The sequence below is a fragment of the Sarcophilus harrisii genome, chromosome X (assembly GCF_902635505.1).
Source record: "Sarcophilus harrisii chromosome X, mSarHar1.11, whole genome shotgun sequence".
NCBI classification, from domain to species: Eukaryota; Metazoa; Chordata; class Mammalia; order Dasyuromorphia; family Dasyuridae; genus Sarcophilus; species Sarcophilus harrisii.
The window spans coordinates 40,371,930-40,388,443 of NC_045432.1; the positions used below are offsets into that span (position 1 = coordinate 40,371,930).

Genomic DNA, 16,514 nt, shown 5'->3' on the forward strand with positions numbered 1-16,514 from the left:
GAATTGTGAGGCTCCAGCAGTAGTGAGGGGTAAGGTAATGAGAGCCCGAAGAGTCTGTTGGTACGAGAGCGAGAGAAGGTGATGTATATGAAGGATGATGTGAAGGTGTGGTGACAAAATCTGCGCCTGGTTGGGTTTTGTGAGGAGCTGGGGATGATGCCAAGGCCTGAGTCTGGAGGGCCAGGAGGATGGTGGGAGGGGAGTTGAGATGCAGGATGATAACTGCTGGGGAAGACGGGAAGATCCCAGAATCCCAGAGGGGTGACGAGAAGGGGATGGGGCAAGGGTTCACATAGCAGCGCGGGCTTTGGCAAGCAGAAGTTCCCGTCTCTGAAGAGAATATAGTGAGAGAGATTTGGGAGAGATATAGTGGAAGGATGTGAGATGATGAATAGAAGGGAAGAACTGAGGCACAGAAAGTACTTGCCCAAGAGCAAACACAGGTTCATAGATGTAGAGCTTGATTGGATCTTAGAGGCTATCTATTATTTTTTTTTTATTTTATTGTTTTCTTTTTTTTGATTACGTATATAATTTTTTAAAATACAGATTTCTTTATGAATCATGCTGGGAGAGAAAAATCGGAACAAAAGAGAAAAACCATGAGGGAAAAAAAACAGAAGGAAAAAAAAGTGACCATGGCATGTGTTGATTAATCTCCAGGCCGTCTATTCTAACAATCTCATTTTCCAGAGGAAGAAACTGAGGCCTGAGATCTGAACACCTTAAGCACGTTTCCCCTCTGTACCATACATTATCTCTGGAGAATTACTCTCCCCCTGGCCAAAAACCCCACAGAAAACAAACAAACCAAAACAGACATGTTAAGGGGGAAAAGAGAACTGGGGACACTTCCTGAATATAACTGTTTATTTGATGCTTAGTGTTGACAAAGTACTCCACACAACAGCCCGATGTTAGAGCCAGTGGCAAGGTTGGAAAGTGAAGCCCAGGCTGTATAACTTGGCTGTGGTCACGGATCATTAAGTGTCATTGCATTGATCTGAACTCAGATCTCTGAACTCCAAGTTTAGTAGCAATTTCTACTATATTTTACTCATTCTTCCTTAACCTGAAGAAGTCTTTTAGGGTCAATTGCACTACGGCCTGTGGTTTGGCTTAAAGATCATATTAAAAGGAAGAGAGATTTGACTCTTAGTCATAAAAATAGCCTGGTAGTCAGCAGTAGTATTAAGTATATAAATAGGTATATTACATTATATATATATAATATATATAAGGATACAAATATAAATAAATTTATATAAATAAGTATTTTTATACTTAATATGTGCATTCTAAGTAGATAGAGCCTTGAGGTCACTTAGTATGGTAAGGAGCAAGCTGGGCCATAAGAAAAACCATAGGAAATCTGAGCTTCTTCAGGATCAATGAGGTAGAAATTGGTATTTATGACAAGGAACATCACTGGCTTTTTGGAGAAAACGTCCACGCTGTAAGGCCCCTTCACTGGATGTACCTGCGTCCCTAAAATAAAGCTGCATTCTCCCCTCCTGAAGACGAGATTTTGGGATGCTCTGTTCTGTATGGTTGGTGACTTGTGGTTCTCAGCCATCGTGGGGGGCACAGACTCCGTTCCTCCGGTACTAACAATACCCATGAGCTTTGCAAAGCGAGCTTGCGTGGCAGCTGCCGCCCTTTCACCTTACCGGGCCGCTCTGCCCATTCGGCCCATTGTTCCCAACTGACTCTCCCTACTCTGAGCTGCCTGGAGGCTGGGGACTAGAGAGAGGACATTTGGGGGTTCTCCTCCTTTATTTCCCCTTTTGGTATCTCTCTTCTGTTTTTTCTTTGTCTTCATTTAAATTAAAAAGCCCCTGGAAGCTGCCGGCTCTGAGGGTAAATGGACAGAATTTAAATTTCTACCATGTGGTTAATTGGCAGGGTTTGATTTAATACCGGTTGAAAGCCTGACCTTGTTACCACTCCTTACCTCCTTCCTACCAAAAGCAGCTTTAGCATTTGTCTCCAACATTTCTGACCTTTTTCTGAAACTACTTTCTCGGTGATTTTTAATTTCCCCCCCCAGCATAGTCTTTGCCGACTTCTTCATCATGAATCTGATTCTTTGGGTGAAGGGGTCATCGGCCGCGATCCCTTTCGGTACCCTGGTAGCCATCCTTGCCATGTGGTTCGGCATCTCGGTCCCCTTAACGTTCCTCGGCGCCTATTTCGGATTCAAGGAAAAGGTAAACTTTAGCAATATTCATTTGACCGTTAAATAGCATCTGAAAACCTCCATCTTTATTGATGTACTGCGGCTGGCGCGCTCCTGCCTTCCGGCATCCGGGCCTCCGCTGCGGTGCCAGGTGCTCCCTGGGGCTGTGCTGCTGACGCAGATCCCCGCCTCTCTCCACTTTAGGCGACAGTCTTCATGAGTGGCTGTGGCTGAACAAATTCATCATCATTCCACTGATGAGCCTCTCTCAGTTTAGCTAGGCTGGTTCTCTGATGAAAGACATATGGTCCATTGCCCAGCTTATAGGCAGAGCTCTCCTTGCCAGGCTTGCGCTCTGATGGCCTGATGTTTTTGAGCACAGGGTCACCTCCACACTGTGAAAAGGCATTGCGGGACTTCCGGGGAAACATTGGCTGTGTGGGCCTTTCGGGGGTCTCTAGATGCCCCTTTCCTCAGTATAGGGACTCCCAATGAGGAAGCTTCACTGCTGTAGCTCAGCACTCCCTTCTGTAGCTTAAAAAGTCTTAGATTTACAAAGAACCACGCTCTCCAAAGTGGGGAATGGTGGAATAGCTCTGGGGGGTTGGTAGTTTGACCTCCAAGGAGCGTAGGGTTAACCAGTGGGTGGATGAGCAGAAAGATCACATCCTCCCACCCTTCTGCACCCTCCCTCTACTCCCCCATAGTCAACTGTGGCCTTGCTCCAACATGACCACTTTACCAGTAAATGAGTACGTAGGAACTTGCCAGAGCCAGCCACGTGAGGACCGGTGTAGGGGCCCCTCCGTGAGTAGTCCTACGCTGCTCTTTGACCTGCCTTGGTGGATTTGTTATCTTTTGTTTTAGCACTCGCTGCTTGATTTTTTTTTTTTTTTTTGGTGGGAATGAGCAGTTGGGTATGGCTTGTGATTTTCTCTTCTCCCCCACCAGATTCCCTGTTTCTGGTGAGAACACCACCATACTCCCATTGACATAACTTGACAACATCAATGTCATCCTCGTGCCCTCACCTGGCCTCAGTCCACATGACCAGCCCACTGCCAAATAGTGTTGCTTTTGCCTTCATGGTGTTTTGTATCACGTCCCCTTTCCTCTACTCTTATAGCTACCACCCTAGTTCTGTCCCTCCCCATCTCTAGTCTGGAGGACCTTCTAAATAACTGGTCTCTCTGCCTCAAGCCTCTCCCCACTCCGATCCATCTTCCACTGAGGGATTTTGCTCTATCAAACATCTGACCTTGTCACTGCCCTCTATCAATTTAAGTGTCTACCTATTGACTCTGCGATCAAAAATCATTTCATCTTAATCTCATCCTTTTTAAAGATCTGCTTTTGCCCAAAGTGGTATAATGTCTGTAATCATTCCTCTAGCAGGATATGTAAGTCATTTATCAATAATTCACCATAGCTCTGAGGGTGCGTGCCCCCAAAGTTTGTACTGCTAGGGATTAAATGAGCGGTGACTCGCCAGTGCTTACAAAGCAAATACGTGGCAGACGGAAGACTTGACCAGGTCTTGTTGACTCCAAGCCTGGCCCTCAATCTGCAGTACCACATAGTTTTTCTGTCTATACCTATAGTAGAAAAATCGCTGTCCTTGGTAGCCCTGGACACCAAATAATTTGGAAAGGTCTTTAAGAAATGCTTTTATTTCATCAAAGATAGTTGTCAGTGTTTACATTTTTCCAATACATTAATGTGTTTCCCAAACTATGGAATTTTAGGATCTTCTTTCTGATGTGGTAAAACTAAGAAAACATATGGTAGGAAAGCTGACTCCTACCAGTCCAGGAACACAATAGATGTATATACACTGGGCAAATGGGCCAACGGAAGGGAGCCAGAGAGAAGAGGCCATCCATACGGTTTATGGGCTTGAGGTTAGCCGATCCCACAGATGGGAAAGGAGAAGGGGAGACTAAAAGCATAAGTCTGGTCAGGTCATGAAAGAATTAGAGAAGGAAATAACTGGAGGCTTCTGGGAAAAACTCTGGAAAGCCAAGGACCTTCAAGTTGACTGTAACCCTGCTGGAGGACAGAAAAGAACAGGTTGCATCTTGTACCATCTGGATATCAAGTGGATCTTACTTCTGGAGCAAAACTCATTGGCAGTATGGACCGTCACCTATTGGGATAGGTTTACTTCTGCCCAAACTTGGGTGATCAGTCCTGTGAAATCCAAGTAAGGGTGAGTAGATTTGGCGATTGTTGGCCTGATCTAGACCTTGCTTCCCAGAACAGAAGTTAAAATAGCTGAGTGCTTGATGTCTGGAGTGTTTTGTGGGTTCTAGAGTTCTCTGTGCTGATTCTGTCTGGACCATTATTTTAATTTCATTCTTTGCCGATTTTCTTTCTTTAAGCCAATTGAGCACCCGGTTCGTACGAACCAGATCCCCCGGCAGATCCCCGCGCAGTCCTTCTTTACAAAGCCCTTACCTGGTATCATCATGGGCGGCATCTTACCCTTTGGCTGTATTTTCATCCAGCTCTTTTTCATTCTGAACAGTATTTGGTGAGTATCGATTCTTCTTCATGGAAGACCTTTTTTAAGTTGTTTCTCATTGTTTGCAGAGTTTGCTATTCTTGTATTTTGGTGAATTTATCAATTCCGGTATGGTAACCACCTCATTTCCCCCACTGTCTAAAAAGAAGGTATTGCCCAAAAGTTTATTTCCCAGATAACCAAAGGTCATCCCTCAAAATGCTAAGACTTTTTTCAGGAGTTGCTATTATTTCATATTCTTTTAAAAATCTATAATTAGTTTTCACTTAATAGTATTTTATTTTTTTCCACTTACATGGAAAGATAGTTTTCAGCATTGAGTTTTGAGTTGCACATTTTTTCCTCCCCCACCTCCTCCTCCCCAAGACAGCAAGTAATCTGATACAGATTATTCCAATACAATCATTTGAAACATATTTCCAAAAAGCATTTTTAGATGTAATTTTTCTTTCAATGAACAAAGCTCCATCTTCTCTCTCTTCCCCTCACACACTCTCTACCCCGTCCGACTGAAAAAGAAAGAAAAAACAAAATCTTTGTAACAAATGAAGATCCCAGCAATAAACACCCCCTTTTACAAATATCTTTTTGGATTGAAATCTTTTAAAAATGCAAACAGAGGACTAGGAATATAGTTTAACCTTTGCTTCGCAATGCAAGGCCATCCGTAGGATGTCGCTATTTATTTGGATACTCCAACTTTGGGGCACTTTCTGGGTTTTGTTTTGTGTTTTTTGAAGGACCACCGCAGTAAAATGTCAGGTGTCACTCCAGGTGTCTGGACTGGGTGGGCCTGCTTCCCTCTTTCCTTTCTTCTAAGCTACTTTTAATCTGCCATGGCCCAAAAAAAAATCTCTTCCCTGAGGTTGTTAGAATTACATGTAAATTTAGAGTCAGTAGCTCTGAATAAAGGCGTGAGGGTCTCTCCCGTGGAGTAGAGTGAAAGGGCTTTAGTTCCCTGGCTTTGAGTTATGGCCCAAGCTCCAGGGCCTTTTTGTTTACTTCCTGGTTCTTGGCTGAGTTTAGGCCAAGGTTGCCAGGAACTGGCTAAGTGGGGGGTTTCTCCCGTAGCTGGATTTGTGAAGATTGGGGAAAAGGTGCCCCCCTGTGGAGTGCTGGTGTGTGTGTGTGTGTGTGTGTGTGTGTGTGTGTGTGTGAAGGTGCTCTGTGTGTATGGCTGCCTCATGCCTTTGGTCCAAGTCATTCTATCAGGCTGATTCCATGAGCTCTGAAAAACTGGGCCTAATCATGCTCATTAAGAGCTCACCTTAGTCCCAGCAGCTAAGAGGTACAGGAGGGGCAGAAGGTAGATTGTTTACAGCGACAAAACCTTTAACGTGGCTGCAAAACAGATGATAGGAATGGTATTTTCCAGATGTTTTTGATGGAACAATCATTTTTGAAGCCAAAATTGAGAAATTCCTTAGAATTTAGTTTTTCTTGCCAATAAAAAATATGTGCTTTGGTTATACTTGCCATGTAAAGAAATTCCACTTATTCCCCAGAATGAGACTATAAACTTTAAATGTGATTTTTTAAAAAATGAGGTGTACATTTAATGGTTTTTCCCTCATCCCCAGAAGACTTTTTAAAATTTATATTTCATATCCTGATTTAGTTAGTTCTGCAGTAACGAAAGGGAATAGCAGTAAATATCAGCTGGAAAAGGGGAGGGAGGGGGTGAGAACTGGGCCCTGAGCGTTCAGATTGCTCATTGGCTTCTAGAACTCTTATTTGTGAGGAGACCTGAATCGGCGATGAGAGCCTCTTTCCCTCCCCGTCCAAATGGCTGGGACGCCAGTGGCTCCCCGGCAGAAGTTCCAGCCTTCAGAAGAACTATTTTAGGTCCCAGGGGATCCTAGTACTTTACAGATCTGGCCTGGGAGGCCCAAAGGGCTCTATGACTGCATACCTTTTGATCTAGCAGTGCTACTCCTGGGTCTGTATTCCAAAGACCTCACAAAAGAGGGGAAAAGGAAGGACCCACATGTGCAAAATTATTTGCAGGAGCTTTTTTTGGCGGTGGCAAGGAATGGAAAACTGAGTAGCTGCCCATCAAGTTGGGGAATGGTTGAATAAATTGTGTACTGTTTATGTGTGTAATGGAATATTGTTATTCTATAAGAAATGATGAACAGATTTCAGAAAAATCTATAAAGACTGACATGCACTGATGCAGAGCAAAGGGAGCAGACCCAGAATAACATTGTACACAGTGATGTGGAAAAAGCCATCTGTATCCAGAGAGAGAGCTATAGAGAATGAACGTCTCCTTTTATTTTCACCTTTGTTTGTCTGCTTTTTCTTTCTCACAGTTGTTTCCCCTTTTGGTCTAGTTTTTCTTATCCAATATGAGAAATAGGGAAATATCTTTAAAAGGACTGTGCATGTTTAACCTAAATCAGATTGCTTGCTCTCTTGGGGAGGGAGGGAAGGGAGACAGAAAGAGTTTGGAACTCAAAATCTTGCAGAAATGAATGTTGAAAACTATCTTGACATAGAATTGGAAAAAAAAAATACTATTGAGGGGAAAAAAAGAAACTGGCCTAAGATTGAACATCAAGCATAAGTCATCCATGTACAGGGTGTGTGTTTGTGTGTGTGTGTGTGTGTGTGTGTGTGTGTGTTTATGTCCCCCCCCCAACTTGCCTCTTTTCCAAAATTCCATGTGTCTGCTGAAAACCCCACCATGCTTACAAGTGCCCAGACCCACCACCTCAGAATCACTCTGTACTCCTCATCCTTCCACACCCCATGTGGCCAATCAGCCAGCAGATCTTGCCATGTCCCCCTCCACAATGTCTCTTGCATCTAGACCATTCTCTGTACTCCTGTGGCCTCAATGATTGCAGTAGCCTCCACACTGGTCTTCCCGCCTCTAGTCTCCCCATTCTCACAGTCTCCCTCTGCCTTCGTTGGGATCTCCAAGCACCCACCACCTTCTTCCTTTACTTAACTTTGCCAGATTCCTTCTTCCTTGGAGGGCCAGGCTGCCTTCCCCACACTGCCTTATAGATATTTGGATCTATTCCCTTTATATGGGTGCTGTCTATATTTTTATATGTGCTTGTCTCTCCCATTCAGGGAAGGGATTGTTTTATTCTTTGTCTTTGTATTCCCAGCCCCTAGCTCAGTATACGGACACCGCACATAGTAAGCGCCTAATGAATGCTTGTTGATTGATCTGTAAAGGGAAAGAGACAGGATAAAGGGGTGGGCTTACAGCATGGCATTGCATAGAGAATGTTGGACTTCCGGCTGGTCAGGGAGCCCGGGGTTCTAGGGTTTCAGGCTTGTCTCTGATGGTAGCTTCCATGAGCCCAACAGAGATCTCTCGAAGGCCCATTTTGAGATGGGGCATTCTCAGTGGAGGGAGTCCCTATGCTGAAGTTACAGGCCCGTGTGTGTGTGTGTGTGTGTGTGTGTGAGAGAGAGTCTAATTCTTTCCATCTCTAATTTGCATATAAAAATATAAATTATGTATTCCAATTTGTTTTGTACCAAATGTATATTTGTAAATACTTGTAATTAGAGTATATGTCTATTTTGGTTTTCACATTTTTCACTTAAGATTTTAATTATTTCCCATCTATCACTAGAGCTCCAATACTTGGCATTTTCAATAGCTGTAGACTAGTATTCCATCATGTTAATGTACCTAAGTTTGCCTGACCATTTTATTCAGCACATTTGCCTCATTTCTGGTTTCCTCCCATGAACAGAGGCTCGGAGGGTCATTAGAGCTGAGCCCAGAGCTCAGTCATCGAATCCGACCCATTCATTTTACAGATGAGCAAAACCAAGGCCCAGCAGAGACCGGAGCCGGTAGAAGCTCATCGAGGAGGCAGTGGCTCGGGTCCAAATGCCTTGTGCATCTTTCCTTTGGTGTTATTACTGCCGAGAGATAAATGGCAGGATCGGGGCCTGAGCCCCTCCCGATCATACCACTCTCCTCCTAGGACTCCCTTCCACGGCTCCCTGTTCCCCTCCCGGCTCCTTGGCCCAGCTCCTTCGTGCCCTTCTGCCCTTATCTCAGCCTCACTATCTCTGGTTGTGACCAACTCAGACTAAGGGCTCCGCTTGAGCCTTCTGGGGCTTCTCCATGGAGAGAGTCCCCCAGGGCCTTGATGTTAATTGTTCCCCAGCTTCTCCTCTTATTTAGCATGAATCGCCTCTAGGAAGGCCTCCCCATTCTCTGCCCCCCCCCACTCTGGTTGTTAGTATTTTATGATGCTCTAGTCTTTATCCTTTCTTACTCATCTGGATACATATTCTATCTCCTCTCCCAATACAGTCGGAGCCCCTGGAAGGCAAGTATCGTTTCGTTTTGGGATCCTCCCCGTGCCTAGCACAGTGCCTTGCACTTAGGTGTTTGGTGTTGGTTGAATGCTTGTGTGTGTCTATATATGTATGTGTATAACATAGATGTGTGTGTGTATATTTATATATATGTATAGTGTCATTATACAGACACAAAGAAAGAGCTGGATTGCTCTCTAGAAAGACTGAACCATTTTCAGCACCTCCCTTAATTGGCCAGCATCCCTGTTTCCTCACAGCTCCAGCAGTATTGGATTGTGTCATTTTTTTTTATTGAGAATTCAGGAGATGGAAGAAGGGTACCATGGTGGTGTTTTAATTTCCATTTCCAAAGTTGCTAGCAACCTGCGTGTCTCGAAAATGTAAGTCCGCAATCGCACAGTTGTGTCTGAATCACTCCTAGCACACTGGCAAGACCCCCGCTGCCACCAACTCGCCTGTGACATGTCTGCCTTCCCGTGGTCCCCAGGATGTCACCCACTGACTTTCTATTGCATCTTTCACCTGCCAGGGGTTAGCATCTGCAATTTTCCATTTTGAAAAGTCCCCGGGTCTCTTTCAATGAGCACAGGCCGAATGCTGCTGACCGTGATGGGCTTTAGGCGAGGGTGTGGGGGGGACTGGAAGCGTGGGAGAGAGAGAAGCAGCAAGTCGATGGGACAAGCACTTATTGAGTATTGACTGTGTGCCGGGTCCCGTGCTAGGCCCCGAGATCTTGGGGCTGTATAGATGTAAATTATAGGCCCCACTCTCAAAGTTCTAAACTTTCGGGGGAGGGGGCTAAAATGGGGATAGAGATCAATTTATGTGCCATTTTAAGGTTTGCAAAGCTTTTGGGACACATGACCTTTTGAGTTTTCAGGTAGGAGCTACCATTAGCCCCATTTTACAGATATGGAAAGCAGGGACAGCAGAAATGAAGTGACTTGGCGCGAGTCTCACACAGGTGAACCCAGGCCTTCTTGACTCCGAGTCCAAGCAATCTAAGTAAAACTAAGAGTTGTGAGGAAGAGAGAAATAAAGCACAAATCACTGGGGGAACCAGAAATGGCCCCATGGAAGAGCTGCTACTTAAGCTGTTCCTTGAATGGAACTCAAGGTTCAGCTTTCAAGAGATGGAAGTGAAGGAGGAGAGCCTGGGCACCAAGGTGGGGCATTGGGATGTTGTATACAGTTTGGCTGCTGTAGAAAGTTCACAAGTGAGGAAGAATGGGAAATTAGTCTAGAAAGGGAGCCAGGCTCTAATGGATTCTCAATTCCATGCTGCTTTTGGTGTTTGTAGTTGATCTTAGAGGCAATAGGGAGTCAGCGAGGCTTCTTGAGCGGGAGAGTGCTGTACCTAGACCTGCTCAGGACTCTACTTATCTGGAGGCAAGGAGGCCAACAAGAAGGTCATTATGGTAGTTCTAAGAAAAGCAGCCGGCAAAACCAGCTGCAGAGTGTATCTGAGAATGGGAGAGCCAGTTAGGAGCAGCAGAGATGGGAAACTGCTCTTACCGAGATTACTGGTTAATTTCTGTTTTGTGGATGACACTGGTGTGTGTGTTTCTCAAGGTTAGAGATGGGTTTTGAAGTTTATATTGTTTTTGTTTTTCAGGTCTCATCAGATGTACTACATGTTCGGCTTCCTCTTCCTAGTTTTTATCATTCTTCTCATCACTTGCTCAGAAGCCACGGTTTTGCTTTGCTATTTCCATTTATGTGCAGAGGTAAAGACCGAATCTCCTTCGGTTTAGATATGCATACAGGGAACGTTCAGCAAATGACAGTTTGGTGCTGAAAGTTTTTGCTCCGAAAGGGATTGGCGCACTCCACATTGGGGGGCGGGAGGGGAAGCTGCTCCAGGAGGGATGAGCTGGCTGGCGAAGGGGGAGGGGGGGACACCGCATAGCGGGCAACCGGGGTCCTTAGGCGCCAGCTTGATATATTTTCTTAATGATATCTTTTGACTCTAATGCAGTTATACAGTCAAAGCTAGGCGTGCCGAATAGAAACAGAATGTTGTTCTCTCTGGCTCTTGCTGCTGCCTCCTATTAATCCTCTAACATGAAAAGATAAGGGCTTGTCTGATATTTCAGGTATAAAGAATTGCACCTCATCACCAGAGGCTGAGCTGTGAGGCCATGGGGGCGGGGAGGCCGCAGCAGCCCAACCGGGCCTGTAACATGTGGAGGGCTGGCAGCCTGCATCCGGAGAGGGGATAGTCATATTGATGGATTGGTGTTCATTCTTGAAGCCCACGGAGTGCCCCTTGCTCTGGCCTCCCAATTAGCTACCGAAGGCTCTTTGTGGCCCACAGTACTCTCCAAAGCTTTGCCCGCAAGCCCCTGGGCCCTCCGTCTTTGGGCTTGTTTCTTTTACGTTTAATGGTCGGCATAGGCCAGAGTCAACAACAAATTAATGATGATAATATTAGCAATGTAAATGAGGCACGAAGAGTATGTTTTCCAGATGAATTTTGGATCTGCTCTCCCCCAAATGCACGCACGTTCACTTGGAAGGGTGGACCTTTGTGGAGGTCACGGGTAGCTAGGTCACTTCTGTGAAGGGATATCTAGACAGTGAATGTGTGTGTATGTACAGAGGGACCGCTCCTGCCCCTGATGAGGCATATGCCCGTGGCGTTGCTGTGCCCTGACCCGGGCCGATGCCCATCATCCCTTTCTCCCCAGTCAGTAACCCTTTCGGTTCTGCCATTCGTCCCCTTGTGAGTGCTGTCCTTCAGGCCCAGAAGAGGCAGTTCCTAATCCTTTCAGGCCTTTCAGCTTGCTGCCTCTGCCCGATACCTTAGTCAGCTGCTCGGCCCCGCGGGTCCTCCCTGGCTGAGGCTAGGAACTCATTCCTCCCATCTCTTCCTCACAGAAATCCCATGATATAGTTGGGGACAAAAAGCAAACACGAAGCAGAAATTGCCTTGGCAGCCTTGGCCCAGGTTGGAGGAGCTACTTTCTCACTGTCTTGCTTCTGTGCTACTTGGAAGTTGACTGGGGCCCCATGGGTTCTAGCCATTTTTTTTCACATTAAATATTATTTTGTGGTAGTAACTTAGGATCTCAGAATTTTAGAGATGAGAAGCAACGGGAAGAGTTGGGATGCAATCATTTCACATGAGAGTTTCTAAAGCATTTTCCTGTCATGACCCATCCTTTAAGCACTGGCCAAGCCCAGGTCCTTACTATATTTAGCACCACCCTAGTTCGATAGAACTCAAAGTACCTGAGGCCATTATGAAACTTAGGTAAGCTTCCATACATCAGCAAGGACACGCCAGAGGGTTCTCGTTGCAAAGCGTGAAGCCTTTCCCACGGCAAGTAGATTGGGCAGTTAGGGCAATGGTCCTCCTGCCGATCCCTCTCCATCCTCTGTTCTCCTGTGTTTCAGGACTACCATTGGTGGTGGAGGGCATTCCTCACCAGCAGTTTCACATCCATTTACCTCCTCATCTATGCAGTCCACTACTTCTTCTCAAAACTCCAAATCACAGGAGCCGCCAGTACCATTTTGTACTTCGGGTACACGATGATCATGGTCTTAATTTTTTTCCTTTTCACAGGTAAGTGGAGATGTAAAATATGAAAATATGTAAAAATATGTAAAATAACTCAGAATGGTCCCCAAGAGCAATTAATCTGTGGAAGGCGATAGTGCCTCCTTTCTGTAGTTCTGTAACAGTGGGGAAAGTTCCAAAAAAAGTTGTGCTTGGAAACTTGCTGTGCTTTGCATGCGAGGGCCACCCTGTCTTCTCGTAACTGTGAGGAAACATTCTAGAATACAAAGACTTGTCCGTGTTCTCTTTTGCTCTCGTATCCTATGCCAAAATTCACCTTTGAATAGAGGCCAAATATGATAATGAAGTGAAACACCTTTAAATAGAGTAGAAATTTTTTCATTTGCCCAGATTGAGAACATAAATAGCCATCTTGACATGTTGGGGCAATTTGGGTTTGGACTCGATTCCCCTCTTTCCTCTTTCTCTCCACTTCCAAATAACCATATACAAAACTTCACTTTATATAACCCAAATCTTAGTGATCGATATTCAAACCTATTTACAATAAAGAACGCCCACAAACATAAATGTCAGTGTAATTTTATCAGCAGCTCCCTTGAAATGCCTTCCAAACTTATTGTGTATTCAGAAAAATGGAAAAACATCTCCATTGTTTTTATTATATAGTTATAGCCAACTGTTCTGCTCGGGCGTTTTGTTTTGCATGCTCTCAGAGAGGTTTTCCATATTTCTTCTGAGTTCTCCTATTTGTCATTCTTAATGCCGATTCTAGTACTCAATTGCATTCTGCCAAACAGTGGTTTGTTCAGCCATTCACCAACTGTTGGGCTTTTAAGGTTTTGTCTCGCTTTTCACTATTATAGAGAATGTAGCCATAACCGTATTTTCCCAGAGATAATTCTTGAAATTTATTTCCTCGTGGAAAATGATTTCCAACGGTAGAATGACTGGATCAAAGGGGCTGCCGAGGTTTATGACTTGTTTTGGACGGCAGAATCGCTCTTCAGCAAGTCTGGGTACCTGTTCCCTGCTGCCTTGCCAACGCCACTGTCATTTTTATATTTGCCAGTTTGACGAGGATCAGGGGATACCTCCGAGTGGTGCGAGTTTATGTTTCTTGGATTATTAGTGAGGTTGAACATTTTGCCAAAGGTTATTTTTGGGTTGGGTTTTTTTTTTTTTTAATATATATACAATCTGTTTTTCCTCTTTTGTAAATTGCCTGTTTATATTAACTGACCATTTTTTAAATTTGAAAGTAGATATTTTTTGCTTTGTTAGATTTGTATTCATTCTCCATAAATACTGAATGTTAGACCTTGATCTTATCCTCACTGTGAACATTTTTTTCCTAATTTTTTTTTTTACTCAGTTAAACTGTTTTTCAGAGTACAACCTCGTCATATTTTATATGCTCATTTGTCCCCTGTGAAGTCATTCCCTTCCCAAATGCAGATCACAATCCTTCCAAGCCTTCTCCTGCCGTGATTTTCTTATAGCAAACCCTCCATCTCTCGGAGTTTGAGAGGCTACCGATGGCTGATTTTCCTCCCTTTGGGTTATCTGCAGTGCTAGGGGCCGGCTCTTTTGTATCCTTTGTTCTTGCTACGTGACCGGCCCTTGCCTGTCTCTTCCTTTCTTTTGCAAAGCCATCCCTGATATTTTGATGTCGCTCAATACAATTCTTGGACGCGAGTCGCCGACTGTGATATGCCGCGGCCGAACTCACACCAGCCACACGTAGTGATAACGGGTGCCCTCTCCCCGGCCCCTCCGAGTCTAGCTCGTACAAAACCTGACTGCAGTCAAAATTTGTACTCTCAATAAAGGGAAATGATGACAAAAGAGACACGGTGAAGCAGTCATTCATTCATTCATTTTGTGAATGGAAAGGAATGTGGCTTTTTTTTTGTCATAGCATATTTATTTATTAAGTTACATAATTATTTTTCAGAGAATTCATTCAATAGAGATTTTTTTTCCCTTTAGAAGAGCTTTCATTTTAGGGACCTTATGTTTGGACCACCGTTGGTAATCATACCCTTCTAATTAGTCCCATTATTTTCTTTCTTATGTTTTGTTGATAAAGGTTTATTTCCTGCCTATATTTGGGATAAGTAGATTGGTGTGATTTCTGCTTATTTTTTCAAGAAAATATTTTTTTAAAACCCTCATTGAACTTGCTGGGATTTCTTGTGATATGAAGTAAAGGTCCACTTATTTTTTTCTCACTATCTTACCATCCAGATCTCCCAATAACATTTTATTAAATTATGATTCCTTTCCCCGGTGTTTGCTATCAAAAAGTTAATCAAACACTCACCTTTCCTATGTATTTGATTCTATTTCTGGGCTCTCCCCCATGCGTTTCAAGTCAAGGACGCGTGTGTAACTGAAGCAGCATTTCCCCAGGCTTGTCATTCTCAGGGGCATTGGAGATTATCAGGGATCTGTCAGAAAAGGGCATTGGGCACCGGGGATGGGGAGGGTGGGTACCGCTGGAAAGAGGATTAACAAGTCGTAACCTCCACGTAGCCTTGAAATACATTAGGAGAGCCAAAGGAAGGTTCCTTCAGTCTCACCTGGTTTATCCCTCTCACTTCACAGAGCAAGAATTTAGGGCTAGAGAAACTCAGAGAGGGAAGGTGGCTTGCCCAGAGTCAAAGAGCACGTTCACTGCCGAGTTAGTACCGGACCCGAGTCCAAAAAGATATTTCTCCCTGGAGTTGGACAGACCTCAATTTCGGATTTTGCCTCTTTAATGAGGTGGCGTCACACTTGGATTCATTTTATGAAAATTCCCTATTTTTTCCATTTTCTCTCTTAATTTTTAACATCTTGTTTTTAAAATAAATTTTATTGACATTTAAAAAAATTGCACTAAACATTCTTTCTGGTATCTTTCTGCTTCCCCCTCCTAAATATTAAAAATGAAAAAAAGAAGAGAACCCCCCCCCAGAAAATTCAATGATTGAAATTAAAATAGACTGAAAGAATATGCAGCATGGCAGCCCATGACTCTCCCACCTCTACAAAGGAGGGAGAGGGTGGGGGCGGCTTCTCATGGCTATTCTTTGACTCACTGTAATTTTCAAAGAAAAATAGTGACCATGGGGAGCAAACCAGTTGAAAATCTTTAGCTAAAACCCAGCTATTATACAAACCCCCCTCCTAGCATTGTCATTGATTTTTCATTCCTCAGTCATTTTAAAATGAAAAGTCAGCTTGATTCAGTTTTAAATTATTAGAAAGTTAAAATGGAATTGTACTCAAAAGCCTACTTCAAACTGGGCGAATGAGAGCAATTCCAGGGGGGAAAAACCCTATAGATTAGTTAGAAATGCATTAATTATATTTCAAACCAAAAAAAAAAAAAAAGCATGGCCGTGTACCACCTTCATTTTACAAGATGAAAATGGATATATTTAAAAATAGAAGCATAAACTTTTGTAAATGATCTTCATGATTTTAAGTGGTTCGACCTTTTATAATGATACTGTAGTTGTATTTGGAGATAAAAAATAAAATCCGGTCGACCTTTATTTTTCTAGTTAAGAATTGGTCTTTTTAAAAATATATATATATATATATATAAGGTATTGAAATTATAATTGGATAACAACACATTCGGCAGTGAAATTCTAACAATGGATCCGGCTCTTGTAGTAAGTCAGACACGTGCCTTTGTTTCACTGTGATAACCTGTATAATTTGATGAGGATTCTGCTCTGAGTGGGCTCCTCATGAAACATTTGTGGTTAACACCTAGACTTGACTCACATGGCTGTGATTTGTGGTGGTCATAAGATTTTATTTGCGACTCATTGAAGCCTTGCGTTTTAAGAAAAGACATCAAAATAATTTGTCCCCTTGTGCTGTCTCACGGCCATAAGAAATCAGAGGACACTTGCAGAAGCTGCTGTCACGGATTTACTCCAATTTGAGGCACCTTAGGTTCCGCGGGCCCGTACATAATGATT

The 16,514-nt window shown here is 43.7% G+C and overlaps 1 protein-coding gene across 1 annotated transcript in view; it reads left to right on the plus strand.

Annotated features, from left to right (window-relative positions):
- LOC100919810 (transmembrane 9 superfamily member 2) overlaps positions 1-16,514 on the plus strand; it is a 91,131-nt gene that overhangs the window by 72,176 nt on the left and 2,441 nt on the right. Inside the window, exons 14-17 of the mRNA XM_031945061.1 lie at positions 2,051-2,210; positions 4,561-4,712; positions 10,621-10,732; positions 12,405-12,576. Coding sequence (XP_031800921.1) covers positions 2,051-2,210; positions 4,561-4,712; positions 10,621-10,732; positions 12,405-12,576 — 596 coding nt within the window. The remainder of the gene's footprint in view (positions 1-2,050; positions 2,211-4,560; positions 4,713-10,620; positions 10,733-12,404; positions 12,577-16,514) is intronic.